The 15,791-nt window shown below is 42.4% G+C and overlaps 1 protein-coding gene across 3 annotated transcripts in view; it reads right to left on the bottom strand.

Moving 5' to 3' along the window:
• Positions 1-1,761: 1,761 nt before the first annotated feature.
• The window catches only part of LOC122967304 (protein TANC2-like), a 54,074-nt gene continuing 40,044 nt past the window's right edge, over positions 1,762-15,791 (bottom strand). For all 3 annotated transcript variants that reach the window (XM_044331869.1, XM_044331868.1, XM_044331870.1), the window contains 16 exons: positions 15,413-15,547; positions 14,492-14,688; positions 14,281-14,389; positions 13,559-13,681; positions 13,333-13,470; positions 12,365-12,463; positions 11,876-12,067; positions 11,669-11,762; positions 9,695-9,828; positions 9,470-9,593; positions 8,598-8,773; positions 7,840-7,972; positions 7,073-7,164; positions 6,844-6,978; positions 6,592-6,692; positions 1,762-5,879 (listed from right to left, as the gene is read on the bottom strand). In XM_044331869.1, coding sequence (XP_044187804.1) covers positions 3,956-5,879; positions 6,592-6,692; positions 6,844-6,978; positions 7,073-7,164; positions 7,840-7,972; positions 8,598-8,773; positions 9,470-9,593; positions 9,695-9,828; positions 11,669-11,762; positions 11,876-12,067; positions 12,365-12,463; positions 13,333-13,470; positions 13,559-13,681; positions 14,281-14,389; positions 14,492-14,688; positions 15,413-15,547 — 3,906 coding nt within the window. In that variant the 3' untranslated portion in view covers positions 1,762-3,955. The remainder of the gene's footprint in view (positions 5,880-6,591; positions 6,693-6,843; positions 6,979-7,072; positions 7,165-7,839; positions 7,973-8,597; positions 8,774-9,469; positions 9,594-9,694; positions 9,829-11,668; positions 11,763-11,875; positions 12,068-12,364; positions 12,464-13,332; positions 13,471-13,558; positions 13,682-14,280; positions 14,390-14,491; positions 14,689-15,412; positions 15,548-15,791) is intronic.

Genomic DNA, 15,791 nt, shown 5'->3' with positions numbered 1-15,791 from the left:
TGGAACACTACAGTGACTTTTTTCTGCCATTGTGTTTGGCACCTAGACTTCTGATATAACTTTACTGTAGATGTTAAAGCTGTATTTAATAAGACCAAGAATCATTAATCAAGCTAGCAGTTCTGTGAGGCTGTGCTTTGTGATAAATGCTAACGCTAGCATGGCAGCATGCCCAAAATGATAATACTAACATGCTTACCAGTATGTTTACCATGTTCACCATCTTAATTTAGTGTGCTAGCCTGCTGATATTTCCTAGGGGGAATGTCATCAGTTTTGAATATTTGGTCTTTAACCAGGTGCGCAAATTAAAATTTAATGTTTAAAAAATTAAAAAATGAATTTTTTGGACAAAGCCATGCTAGCTGCAGCCACTACTACTTAAAGGACGGGTTCACAATTTTTCAAATCTGTCTTAAAACAACAGTCAGGTGTCCATGTGAACAGTGAAAGAGGTTTTCCTCACTGTATTCATTCCTCCTGCTCATACTGGCTATTAAAAGATCCCCTTCAAATGTGCTTTCAATGTCAGTGATGGAGGCCAAAATCTACAGTGTGTCCACGCAGTCATTTTGTGCAAAAATGCATTTAAAAGTTGATGTGAAGCTTATATGAGGCTTCAGCAGTCTGAGTTAGTCATATCAAGTGGATATCTGCTACATTTACAGTCTTTTTAGCATCAAATTCCCTCTTTGTGTTTCCTCGGACAGTGTTTCCCTGTTGAGCTGTGGTGGAAGTATAGTAACAAAAAGACTTTAGCACTAAAAAGACTGTAATGTTGAAAGATATCCACTTGATTTGTCTTATTTGGATGCTGAAGCTTCATATTAACTTCAGATAAACTTTAAAATACATTTTTGCAGGAGGAGGACTGTGGATTTTGTCCCCCATCACTTACATTGTAAGTGGATTATGAGGGGATCTTCTAATGGTCAGTATGAACAGGAGGAGCAAGAAAACCCCATTTTGATTTTCATTTGGGAACCTGACTATTGCCAAAAGACAGACTTGCAAAATTGTTAAACCTGTCCTTTAAAAAGCTTCACATAACCAGAAAGAGATACAGAGAGATGCACATTTGTCTTTCATTCACCTTTATTCCTGTTTGTAACGTTAATCCAGCAGTTACTTCACATGAGCTGATTAAAAACACATTCAAGTTGTTTTACATGTTTAATAATGATGTTCTTCTTACTGTTGTAACTGTCCTGGATTTTAAATATTATCATACACACAGTGAAAAAGCCCACAGTAAACCTACTTATAAGGAGCCCACTGACCCTGCTCTGTTCCAACAGCAGTGTTTTTTTTTTTTTAACTTGGGGCTTGGGAGCCCTATGTAGGTTAGGGGCTAAAATCCTGACATCTTTACATGTACAGCACAACACACTGTTTTATTGACAGACCTGTTGTTTGGTTCTGCAAAGATGTAAATCAACACTGATGCACTATGAGAAGCTGTTTCCAAGCTGTATCACTGCTGTATTCAGCAGCTGAATCATTTTCATCCAGTCTTGTACATCCAATCAACTTGCTTATAATGTTTTTCATGATTCTAACTGTCCAGAATTATCACCATTCCAGCAGGCAGACTGTGAAAATGGCTTGTGAACCAGAGTGATTAAGTATTACCACATCTTCTCACAGCTGGAGACTCCTGAGCAGTCAGAAAAAAAGGGCAGTGGTGAGAGAGACCGTACCGTGACAGAGAGGTCAGAGGTCATAGGTTCAACAACTCTGAAATCAAGATTTCAGCATCTCTGAAATCAAGCTGCTGATTTATTAGAAACATAAAAAGAAATGTACAAAAAACAGGCATTCATGTGCATAAAATACATTTTAAAAAATGAAAGCTTAGTTCCGCTGTCTGAATATCGTCTGTTAGTCACACCCCGTCTTGAAAACTAGCCCCTGAACTGTTCGCTAAGCCCCCAATCCTTTGTTATTATGGTTACAACTGTCAAGCTTTCCACTCTGACACTTATTACTCGAAATTTCTAATAATTTTATAATTATTATAATTAAAAGTAGACTTCTGATTTCAAACTGTCAACCATTGTTATTTCAGACGGAAAATACAGCTTTTGCAGGCAGATTTTATCAGCTGTAGCTAATCAAGCTAACATTAGCTCCAGGAGGTGGCTGAAAATGCCATCTCCACCTGAATCATATTAAAACAAGAATCTTAATATGTACTTCATTAGTTAAAGTTGGTCAAAGATGTCCTCCTTGGCCTAGCAAGTAATGCTACTACTAGATTACTACCCTACTGTAGGGTAGTAAACTAGTAGTTGTGTAGGATTAAACAGTTTAATCCATTCCTTACACTTTTGCTCTTGTGTTTTTGGTTATGGAAAGGCTACACAATAATACACCACCCTCCTAAGTCTTTAAATGTTGAGTATCTTACTACAGCCACACGCATAGTGCTTCAAAATGTGCAAAAATACTAAGCTTGACAGGCCTGCCTTGCGTAGTTACAGTTGCTAAAGCTATAATTGGACAATGTCTGTCTGGTGTAGGGGTTTAGCAAACGTCAGTTGGCTTCTCCTTGAGTACAGACAGTAGCCAGTCACCAGTTCATGGGGCATGTAAGCACTATGTTTCCATGGCAATGAGTATAAAGGGCCCTGGTGTATCAGTTAAGATCCTTGTGGCTTGCATAAATTAGGACATTTAGGACCAAAAGGTCTTTATAGAAAAAAGAAAAATAACTACCTGAAGCCAAAAAAAAAAATCCAAAAAGGCATTTTTACAGGATGTTCATTGCAGATTGACAGATTGATGCCATCATACACAAGCAGAACAGATGTTAATCTGGAACTTTTAACTCTTCTTTTTTTTTTCTCTTTGAAAAGAAGGTTTCAGAGTGAGAAGCCCTCAAAATAAATTGTAAAGGCAAATCCAAGAGGAATATACAGTTTTAAGAGAAACAATATTTATACAGTTTAATACAGACATAACTTAAAAAAGATAAATATCACTTATTTTTGTTATATATACAGCAAGTCAGTGCTTATTCAATGACAGCATCATCCTAGTTTCTCAAACTATGGCTTGGGTATGGGTCACTGACCAGCGTCTGACTGGCACAAGTTTTAGAGCCTGGATCCTGCGGTGACTGTCTCCAGGTTTCCAGTCATTGTATCATTTAAGCGCTTTCGAATTTAAGAAGAGAATCCTCATTAAAGGCGTACGGAGCAGACAGAGGTGATGATGGTGCTTTTGTGTCTCTCCTGTCTGACTGGATGTCACCGTCTAGAGTTGTGGACATGAACTTGGCAGAAAACTCTAGAGCGGTGCATTATGGGCATTCAGAGACTTTTCGAAATGTAGTGTAAGCCAGAGATGACCAGGGACGGAAGGAATGATTTTAGGAGTCTTTTTTTTCAGACTTCCTACTAATTTTCCTCTTTTTCCTTGTGCTTTGTAATGGCTGGAACACTCTCATCCTCCCCTCATTCCCTTTGTTGTTGCTTCTTTTCTATGTCTCTGGCTGGTTAACTGACAGATCTGACCTTTAACAGGCAATATCTTCTATATCGAACTAATATGTTTACCTTCTTCTGCATCCCCCATTCTCTTCTGAACAATAAAGGAGTCAATATGTTTCAAATGAAGTGCTAGTCTTTCAAAAACACATTCTGACAAGCCCGCCCGCTTCACGTAGTGATTGGTCAGGTGTGTGCAGGTGAAAACGTAGGCAGAATATGAACTTCTCTCTCAAGCTCTCAAGTGTGTGCTGTTTGCCATTTCAACGATTATTGCGTCTTGTTCCTCTGTACGTCGCATGAACTACACGTTCTATGAACTACACACTGTACAAACTAGTTAGTTTCAAGCATAGTCCGGCCTTAATAATCCCATAGTCCTGGTGTATCTTGGAATATACAAGTGTGCTGAGTTCTTCATTAACACTCCTCCCATGTCTCTGATTTAACATTTAAACTTTTCTCTATACATTGGACTCTACAAAGGGTCTTTTTGGTTTGACAGGAGAGGTAGGACCTTTCTGCCTGTCAGTCGGTCTGTCTGAGCAGCCATGGATCACTGGCAGTGTTCGAGCCAGCTTCACGTCCATGAAGGAGGGATTCTGACTGGCAACCTGCACCGAGCCTTCACCCTGAGGACCGTTGCCTGGCAGCATCCCATAGTAGTCAAGCTGGTTGTCATGAAGGAGATGACCGTTGTGGGCATTGTTGTTGCTGCGGTTGTGGTACGCGATGGAGAAGGGCTGTGTTTGATTGAAGTCTGATTGATTGGTGGGAGTTTTGCCAGGCGAGGTGACGACCGTGTCCACTGAAGATACGGCCCAGGAGCGAGAGGGGCTGAGACAGGATGCAGAACTAGGAGGACCTTGTTGCTGATACTGCTGGTGCACCCTCGCTGTCTTGTCGATAACACCCATAAAAGGAGTGTTCCTAGATGAACGGCCTGCCTCTCCAGGATAAGTCCCACCTCCTACCATACATATTTCTGACTGGGGAGAGGAGATCAGAAAGAGATCATCATGGTAACCAGTAACCCCTCCCACAGAAGCCAGATCAGAGGGTAAATCCATGTGCTGGGCGGAAGCTGAGGTCCTGAAGCCTGGGCCTAGATTAGTTGGCTGCCCACCAGCAAGGCTGCCGCTGCTAGTGGAGAAACGGACGCTGACGTTCTGGGAGTGGATGAGAGGCCTGGGGGGAGGAGCCGGGGAGGAGGTTGGGTGGGCACTGAATGGGCGTCGTAGCCCCCCCTGGTGGTGGTATTGATAATCATGCGATGATGGGAGGTTGTCAGGGGGCCCCATTGTTGCCTCAGTAACTTCCATGGGGTAGTATGCTGCTTTGGATTGGTTGCGACTGAACTGATTGGCCTGGCCAAATCGATTTATCCCTGCCCTCTCCCCTCCTGCTCCTCTCCCATAGGCAGATGCAGATCTCGCCTGGCAAACCAGGTCAACATCCACATCATCTAGTGGATATGAAGCTCCAGAACTCAGACCAGCCTGGACCTGCAGGCTAGGCCTGATATCTAAGGGGCTCATGCAAATGCCTTCCCCCAACTCAGCCAGTTCTTGGGGCAGCTGGCCAAACTGGGAGTAGGCAGAGCTTCCCAAAACCATGCTGGAGTGGGTTGCGGAACTGGGCTGACTGGTTCTGACAACCTGGACTTTGGTTGGTTGCAGCCACTGGCTGTGGACAGGGCTCTGCTTCTGAAAGGATCTCTGATTGGCCAGATGGTGGTGCTGCTGCGCTCCCTGGTTCTGGTCTGAGTGGTGGAGAGCTGAGACAGACTGAGGATGGTGGTGCAGAGCTCCAGATCCTGACAATGCAGGCATACTTTCTGACATAGGACTGGCTCGCTGCTGATGTTGCACTGGGGAAGTAGGAGGGCTGAAATGGTGATAGGAGGGAGGAGGAGGAGGTGCAGAGTGACAGGGAGAAGAGGAGGAGGGGGAGTGGGTGGGACTGGGGACGTGACGATACAGGTGAGTGGGGGAGAGAGAGGAGGGTGATGGCACCCCAGGACGGCAGTAGGTGTCAAGACTTTGAACCACAGACGGAGGGTGGAAGGAGGAGGGTGGAGGAGCATCTCCTTCCTTGTGACTCCCCTCTTCTTCCCTCTCCTCCCCCTCTTCCTCCTCCTCTTCCTCAGTAAGCCCCTCCCTGTCCTGCACCTGCAGACAACCTGAATCTCTGCTCCTGGCCTCGTTGATGGACATGGTCACATTTTGTTGATAAGCATGATGTGATGAAGAGGGTGGTGGGTCTTGTTGTTGTTGTGCAACCTGCCGACACTCTTCCTTGACCCGGGACAGCAGGCGCTGGATCTCCCGGTTGGATGGGCACAGGCGGCTGGCCTCAATCAGGTCCTCCAGGGCTGCATTAAACTGTCTGAATGGTGAGAGAGAGTGAAAGCAAAGACAGAAGAATTAAGAAGACATAAAGAGAAGGTGCTGCAATAATCAGTGTGGAAGTTCAAACAGACTCTTTCTACCAGCTAGTAACCTGAATTTGTTTCGCCTTAACCCTCACTACTGGCTAGAACCACAGGCTCTCTGCCAGAAAGCCCTCTGTAGTGCCTCCTCAACAGCACTGTTAGCTCAGGAGAGTGGGAGGCAAAGGGAGTAAATTCCTACAGAAAATCTCTAGTTGGGACCCCACAAACAACCTGGCTAATCTCTAATTGTCTTGTGCAGCTCTTCCTCACTTTAATTAACAATTTCTCACATCCGTCACCTACAAACTTTCTAATATCCAAGAAAATTGATTTGACACTTGGGCCAAACACATTTAAAATACTTCTATGAACCAGCAAGAACTATTTCCTCTTTCACAGGAAGTAAGGGTGGAGTGATGTGAAACTGTGGAGACTATGGAACTCCCAAAGTCCCCAAAAATGACCCTATACTTGAGTGGATCATGTTTTTATGCTTGTGAGCAAAGAATATGTGTGTCTCTTAATGGCAACTGACTTTCATCTGGACATCAATACACAGACTCTCTTATCAGATTAACACATAAATCATTTCAAAGGAGCGGTTCGTGATTTGATTAGGGTTATTTTGTTCCATTCAAGCACATGTCCCTATGTCGCTATGGTTACCTGCGGCTGCGTTTGGCACGAGCTCGGGCATAAAAGGCCTCGTAAGATTTGGCTTTTAGCTCCAGTGCCCTGGTCGCAAACTCCTCAGCAAGGGCAAAATCCTGCAACGAAAAAATAATTCATGATGGTATGTCAAGATGGAGGACAGACGATTGTGAGAGATGAGATAATTTGATTATACTGTATGTTTTTTTTCCCCATGTGTACCTGTATGTGTGTGTGTGTGAGAGAGAGGGAGAAAAAGAGACTCACGTTCATCTTGCGGCGGCAGCGTGACATGTTGAGGAGCACACACACTCTCAGCTGTCTGAACGTCTTCAGCTCATCCCCTGGAAACTTCTGGAGAGCCGACTGATACGAGTGAGCAGCTTCTCTTACTTTACCTTGCTACAAAGAAACATAAACACACACACACAAAATAATTACAATATCAAATAAATGTGTGTGTGTCTGGTTAAATGTGTGTGTCTGTGTGTGTTACCTTGTACAGTCTGTCTCCCTCTTGGATTAATTTACTGAGCAGAACCATTAAGATGTCTGGTTTAGAGGTCGCCATTGCCCAAGTGGCTGGTCCTACACGCACACACGCACACACACGCACACACACGCACACACACACACACACACACACACACACACACACACACACACACACACACACACACAGTGGTATCAGCAAAAGTCTTACAAATGTTTTATTTGGTTACTGTATGTGTTTACTCCAGTTTGTCTGTTTAGTGGCTGTTTGTATTTTTCAAAAACCCTTAACTGAAAAAACATTTCAATGAAATTTGGTGAAAAGGCCATTTCTCTCTACATGTACAGTATTTTCAGCTATCTTTACTTTTTTTTCTAAAACAGTTTTGCCCCATTCCTCCATAGTCCTCAAATTAAAAAAACAGTTAAACATCTTGAGAAATATGCTTATTAGCCTTCTTGTTGAGAGAAAAAGATTGATACCACTCTCATGTCTATACGATAATACAGCTACAACCAGCGGCTGGTTAGCTTGGTTTAGCATCAAGTCTGGAAACTGGGGGAAACAGCTAGCCTGGCTTTGTCGAAAGGTAACAATACTACTACTTGTAAATCCAAATAAAGCTACTGTCATGGCGCCATACAGGAAGAGACCCCTATACATCTTAAGTCTTGAATCTATAAAGATTTAAGTTTACCACACTGGCTCTATCCTAGTGTAGATATGCTAATATGGTAACAAAATTAATAGGAATAGTCTTTTTTTTTTACCTATCTGGGCTCCCTTTTTGAGCAGGGCGATAACCGCTGAAGTGTTTCTGCAGCCGACCGCTCGGTCCAGAGGACGCATCCCGCTACAATCCACATGCTCCACAGAAGCACCGTGATCCACCAGATGCTGCACCTAACACAGAGAAGGACACAAACAAGGGAAACATTTAGCATGTTTTGTTGATTTACATTTACATGTTGTCATTTATCCAAAGTGACTTACAAGTGAGGCACGACAATCAAGCGTTAGAGGACAGTGACTCAAAAGAGCCATAGTAGTTTTAAAAAAAATTAAAGTGAGAAATGACCGGAAGTAAATAATTGGATAATAAATACTCATAAACAACAAGAAAGTAATGCGACAATCAACAAAGTGCAAAAAGGTTAAAGGGGGTCAAATGTTCATGGAGGAGCTGAGTTTTCAGGCGTTTCCTGAATGCAACAATAGAGTCAGCAGACTGCGTGGAGCTGAGTAGGTCATTCTACCATTGCGGAACCAAGAGGAACGAGAAGAGTCTTTTACAGACCAGAGTGGACGGGAGGGGACATATGGCCTGGTAAGTGACTCAATATCAGAGGGTGCAATTTCATTGGTCGACTTGAAGGCAAGCATCAAAGCTTTGAACTTGATGCGAGTCACCACCGGGAGCCAGTGGAGGGAGATGAACAGCAGAGTATGCAGAACAGGTAAGGTAGAGACAGACACAAACTCTCTTAAATATGGTAAATACAATGACGACTTCATCTGTTTTACACACCACTTCTGGGTCACCACAGAAGGCAGCCAGATCCAGAGGTGTTCGTCCACTGCGGTCAGCATGCGTTGTGGCTGCACCCCTCTCCACCAGCTCTCTGACCAGTGGGAGCTGGCCTTTCAGACATGCCCAGCTCAGCGCTGTTAACCCTTCCCTGTCGGTCTGGTCAAGAGAGGCTCCTGGAAACAGAAAGAGAGACAGAGAGATTCTCATTGTCCTTTCAGGTCAGAGATATTGTAAGCTTGAGTTATGGCCAACAACATGTTTTGTGAGGTCACAGTGACCTTGATCTTTGACCAACGAATTCTAATCAGTTCATCCTTGAGTCCAAGTGGACGTTTGTGCCAAATTTGAGTCCCTCAAGGCTTTCCTGAGATACTGTGTTCATGAGAACGGGACGGACGGACAACGTGAAAACATAATGTAGAAGCAATTGGAAATAATTTATGACTGAAAACTGTATTTTGATCAAAGCAGCAGAGTGGTGACATGGCGCTGTTGTACTGATGGGAATGTACATTACACAGAATTAAGCAAGGCACCAGGCAAACATGGAGGAAGTGTTAAAATAGCATGGACCTCTAATTAAAACAGGAGCAGATAAGAAACAGGGAGGCTTCTTGCTAAAAACAAGAAATTATGGCCTGAATTTAATACAAGCCTGTTTTAAATAGTGTAATAATAGTAATAATAGTAATAATAAGTAATAATAATTATTATTATTATGGTAATGTTTTAATCTACTAAAAAATAACAATGGTATTTATCACAGTAAATTTTGTTGCATTTGATTTATTTGAGTGAAAATGAATATCATTCATGGTTTCATTCAGTTGTTGGTGTTGTTGCTACTGAATGATGAGGTGGTTGCTTACCATGATCCAGCAGCAGCTGGGCGGTGGTCATATGACCCTCTGAGGCTGCCGTCATCAGAGCTGTTCGACCCTGTTGGTCGACCATGTTTACCTCAGCCCCGTGATTCAATAACAACTCCACCACCTGACCCAGAGACACAGAGCGAGACAGAGACTTGACATTTCTGGAGCAAGAATCGAACTAAAATGTGTGTACTCTATATGTGTATGTGTGTGCTACCGTACCTGCCAGTGGCCCCGTCTCACTGCGCTGAAGAGTGGTGCCACACCCCGTCTGTTGCCTGTCTCAACAGCAGCCCCCTGTTCCAATAGGAGCCTGCAGACAGGCAGCCTGCCACTCCCTGCTGCTGCTGTCAGAGCTGACAGAGAGACAGGAAGGTCAGTTTGTACTCTGATGCTTTGGCAAAGTTGTTCTTGTAACTTTCATGACAATAAAACCTTTGAATTGATTGAACTGAACTGAATTGAGAGAGAGAGAGAAACAGAGAGAGAGAGAGAGAGAGAGAGAGAGAGAGAGAGAGAGAGAGAGAGACAGACAGACAGACAGACAGACAGGTGAAACAGGTTTGTAACAGCTCTAATCAGCATTGAGGTACAAATTAAAACCTGATGCTTTTTACTGAACAAACAAATATGCCACTGTTTGTTTTGTTTATTTGCACAGTTTTAAATCAAGCAAATGACAAATACTAGTGAAAATAATATGGCGAAAATATATTGAAAATTAGGGAGAGGAAAGAAGCCATTTTCTTTACCATTCACACTGTTACAAATACATACAGTATGTATGATATGAAAAAATAAGCTATTTTAATTTTGCTCTGCTTGTTCTAAAATAAGACATTATATGATCTGGAAGATTCCCCTCTTTGAACTGTGTCTTGTATATAAAATTACATCACATTAATATTATATATTGTAAGAAGTTGAGTTTCCAGAAATAAAGGATTAGTGTGGGTTGCAATTCTAACAGAGCGTTTTTGGAGAAGAAAAAATGTTGCTCTCTCCAACTCAAGTTCTCATTGATTATGATTCTGAGGAATATAGTAGCTAAAACATTTCTTTATTCTCAAGTGAGATCTTTGATTAATTTTCACAATATTAACTTTTTTTTTTTTTTGAAAAATTAGTAACAATGTATTTGCTTTAAACTACTGCATAAGCAGATAAACCAGAGTTAACTTCTTTAATTAATGACAATCAATTGAAATAGTACTTAGTATTTGTAGTAGCTTTTTTGTATTCTGATAGCGCTGATACAATTCACATATTTTGTTATGAAACTAGTGACCTGAGACCATTGTGTTGAGGTGATTTGTAGTGTAGTGCACACTTTTCTCCACTAGAGGTCAGTGATGTTCAGCCCAGCAGCCACTGACTATTCACTCTTGTTTTGAGTTTTGAATGCAGCGCAAATGACAAAGGTGAGCCAGCCAACCTGAATGATGTCAGTGACGTTTTAACTGATCATATAGCATAAAACACACACCATGTAACATAACGTATAGCTCCTAAAATATACCACAACTTATCTATAATGTTGTTTCACCGTCTATGAGCTCCAGTTTGCTGCTTTCCTTTAGTTGACTTTGAATCTAATGTACCTACGCAACAACTAGTAACATACAGGATAATTACATTTCTGTCTTAAGCCTATTGTTGTGCAAGATTGTAGAAGTACTAGTTGTAGTATTTTTATAATAGCAGAATGACAGTCTTGCAGTATCCACATTTCAGTTTTTACCAAACTTCAAGAAATGTCAGGATTTTAGAATGAATTGCTGTGTTTCCTTCAAGTGTTCACTACAGTTTACAGTAAACAGGACCACTCTGCAGCCAACGCAGCACAGAAACATGCTTCCAATTGTGGAGGTGAAGGGTAAAAACACAAATGAGCTACTGATTATGCACCAGAGTGCCTCTACACTGACATGGATAAACGACTCATTTGAACATGAGTCCCGGGTCTGAGCCTGCACATTACAGGGCACTGCTGTGTTTACAGGCTCATACATGCTGTAGTTGTACATGTGTTTATGTGTGCATCTGTTGTCTGTCTGATAAAATCAATAGTATTAGTACAGCATTGGCAATAGTCCTGAAGTATTCAAATACCTGCAGTGGCAACATTTTCGTAGTAATGAGTAGTACAGTAGAAATCGTGCAGTACTGGTATTTGTTGTGTAGTTGTTGTAGTACCTGTTTCTCCCCACAAGCTATCAGATGTGTTGATTTCAGGTCTTTCCTCTTCGTCTGCGTCTTCCTCTGGAAGATCCAGTAGGTATGACACAACCTACACACACGCACAATAACAAATGTTATAATCATATTGCAAATATATGTTTCATGATTCAGTAACACACGATATCTTAAACATGTGTGTTTGTGTGTGAGAGTTTAGATCACCTCTGCGTGTCCCATGCTGGAAGCTGCAATCAGAGACTGCTGCACCGCTTGGCCCCTGCTCACCCCCCTCTGGCCGCAGCAGGAAGTGCAGCTCCAGTCCGCATGCTTCAGCAGGAAGGGCAGCACCTCGAGGTGGCCCCGCTGAGCCGCGTGTACCAACACACACCGGCCCGAGCTGTCCACATGACCCACCTGTGCACACAGAGAGACAGAGACTTAGAGGCAGCGACCTGTGCGCTTGGAACATGGCAGTGCCGCCACAACTTCATCTCAACACACACACACACACACACACACACACACACACGCTCAACAGACATCCTTTGAGTCAATACCATAGACAGTTTGTGATAGTCACATGCTAGTAACTATTACACTATTACCACTGGATGGCACCAAATGTACATAATGTTTTTAAAAATCCTTCACATGGTGAATTTGAATTCTGAAAGACAGACAATCTTAGCAGGCAGACACATAGGCAGCTACCTTAGCTCTGTGCTGACTCAGCATGGCAACAACGTCCACATGTCCAGCTGCAGCTGCGAATCCCAGCGCAGTCAAACCATCATGTGACTGAGCATCCACCTACAAAAACAACACAGAAGCCTTAGGTGTGGTCGCAGTAAACTGACACAGTCTTCCGATTACAACCCAGCACCATGTCTCTTCCACCACTCTAACATCTATCAGTCTCGAGGCCACTCTGTATTGATGGTATCAATTTAAGTAGTGAGCAGTTCACTAATGACTTTATTAGAAATGTTTTAGAAACACAATACTACCCTCATCAGCTGAAAAGAAAATACGTTCTTCAAGAATACAGAAAAGAAGAGGAAAGGAAAATGAGGAAGCGATATTTCCCATCCGAAGCATGAAAGATTGAATTAGAATAATGACTCGTGGATTCTGTGAGAGGGATATTGAGACTTTTAGAACTAATTTTCTTCCAATCTGAATTTGTGCAGGAATTCTGGCTTTCGTTTCAGAGCTGACTTCAATCCAAGGATATATTGCTGCATCCTATAAATGTGATGTCAATTAAAGCTGGAATACATATGAAGGAGATTTTATTAATAGATGTAAATATTTAAAGGTTTAAGCCCCAAATCAACAGATGGAAGAATGAACTCAAGCTATTCACAAAATCTTCTAAATGCATGATGGACAGAAACACAGTGAAACTTTTTTCTTTATTGGACTCGTTTATGCTGCTTTAATAGGACGTCACTCTTAGTTCACTTATTCTAATGTCACCCTTAAGCATGTCTTTTTTTTGTCTTTAGTACTTTTTCAACACAAATGTATGCTTATAATGTATCTTTTAAATGTGACATTAAGGTTTTTATAATAATAAATAAATTATAAAATAAGTCTGAAACATCCTGTCAGTGCTATGATAACACCAACCTTGAAAACCTCTGTAACACTAAGAAAAAAAAAAGCTTTTTTTTTACCTGAGCTCCGTGGTCCAGCAGCAGTGCCACGGCATCAGAGTGGCCCAGGTGAGCGTGGACGCACAGCAGGGGGGCGTTGTTGAGGACATCGCTCCGATAATCCACATCAGCCCCGCCAAGAATCAGCAACCTGCTCACCTGGACAGGTAGAGAGCCAAGTTACAGTCTACCTGTATAAGCATGTGTGTGTGTGTGTGTGTGTGTGTATGTGTGTGCAGTGTGTTACCTTGATGTTAGGAGTGTAGAGGTTGCGCAGCGATGAGAGAGCAGGACTCACGCTCCCTGTGCTGTAGGACAGCCACAGCCCCTGCAGAACTGAGGAGGAAACCCCAAGCTTCTTACTCAGGCCCTGGAGACGAGAAAAGATGCCACGACAACAAACAGTTATGCACATGGATAATAGCAGGGGTTAGAAAAGTCACTGCCGCAAAGTCATGATAGCTTGTACATGTATATATTTTAAGTCTTCAGCATTCAGGCATTAAGTTGACAGAAAACAGCCAAATAAGGTAATTTTGTATCTTTTTTACACCACTTAAACGGACATCTGTGGGCTCTAGATAGCTAATATGGAATTCTTGTGAGAAATGGAAGCAAGCAGCAGTTACAACACATGCACAACTGCACAAAGCACACAAAGCACCTTCCCTTGTAGGTAGTGTGATGTGTGTCACAGATTATCAACAGGCAGCACAGGTTAAAATCACTAAAAGCATTACTTGTAATGTAATGTAAGAAATGCCTGCTGTTTGCCTGCTGCACAAGTAAAGAGCACATAATCTATATTAGTGATGATATATATTAGTGATGTCAGCATGTATGAATAGTCCAAAATATAACAGACATTAGATACAAATATAATAGATATGAGGAATGATACTCAAGATGACATCACCAAGAAACCTGTCTATAGCCTCCTGAAACACTTGACTTCGTGTGTGAGCTCACCTTGTAGATGTGAGCTTTCAGGATGTGATGTCCCAGCTCCAGGGTCTGCTGTCGGTTCAGCTTTCCTTCCTGTCTGCAGAGCCAGAAGGCCAGGAGAGTGTGACCACTCCTAGAGACAAACAAACAGAGATCAGACTCATCAGTGAAGGCGTTTCTCTCTCTCTCTCTCTCTCTCTCCTTCTTTTCCCCTTCTCGCTGCCTGTTAGTGTACCTGGGGTCGCAGAGGAACCTGTCGTCCTGCCCCTCCTCCCTCCACACCAGCCACTCCCTGAAGGAGGCGTGGTTTAGCATCCTGCTGCCGTCGCTCCGCCGCAGCAGGAAAGAGGAGAGCTGCTCCAGCCGCTGCACAAACTCCACCCACGACAGCGTTCCTCCAGTCAGAGCGCCCGCATTCACCACCTCGAACAGCTGGAGGAGGAGAGGAAGTTATATTTCAAGTTTATTTTTCTATGTTCATATTGTCAAAGATGCCAACAAGACTCTGTGAGGCTGTACTTCGGCTTATGTTATGCTATGCATGCTTATGTTTAGCAGGTGTAATGTTCACCATGTTCCCTGTTTCAATTTAGCCTGTTAACATGCTAATATTTGTTAAATAGCACTGAGCACAGCTGAGGCTGATTGTTGTGAGTGTCATTAGTTTTGCAGGTATGTGGACATGAATAAATTTTGACCTGATGATGGTGCTATAAGAGAAGTTAAGGCTGTTACAATTCATTCTGAGAGAGACATGAATTTGTGTACCAGATGTCATGACAATGCATCCAATAGTTGTCAAGACATTTCACTAAAAACAGAAATGTCAGCCTCATGGTGGTGCTAGAGGAAAAGTCAGGGGATCATTAAAGTCATGCTAGCCATGCAGGGGTTGTATTTTGTTGTCTTTTGCCCAAATCAATCAGTAGTGAGTGACACATCTATCCTGGTGACATGCTGTTCAGTCAACATGGAAACTGCATGTATTGCTTATTGTTTTATATTAATTTTTAATTTTATTTAAACAGCTGAAAAAAAATCAAAAATCAAAGCATGGTTTAGAGGTTTGTAACCAGGCAAGCAATTTGAATATTTCTATATAAAAACATTCACATACACACACACACACACATGCAGACACAGTGATGGCGTGTACCTGCTGGTCGGTCAGTGGGTGCAGTGATGCTACAGTAACGTTGAGCAGTGGTAGAACTCTCTGAAAAGATGACTGGGTGGGAAACCGCATGTTGAGCTGCAGCAGGTAGACCTCTGCTAGACTCACAGGAACAACCTGTACACATGCACAGACACACACACACACACACACACTTGAAGTCTTTCTTTTTACTGTATATCTAACTGACTATGTCTGACTGCACTGGTACATAATTAAATGACCTACATGTCTAAATGAGTCATTGAGTAATTTATTGGTTCATGTTGAAATGCATAAATAACAAAATAAGTAACATATGTGAAAAACTCAACTGACTTTCATCAATATACATCATCTGATAATTCAACTGCTTTTATCT

This window comes from Thunnus albacares, chromosome 17 (genome assembly GCF_914725855.1).
Source record: "Thunnus albacares chromosome 17, fThuAlb1.1, whole genome shotgun sequence".
NCBI classification, from domain to species: domain Eukaryota; kingdom Metazoa; phylum Chordata; class Actinopteri; order Scombriformes; family Scombridae; genus Thunnus; species Thunnus albacares.
The sequence above is the reverse complement of the archived record's forward strand: the minus strand, read 5'-3'. Positions and strand labels throughout refer to the sequence as shown.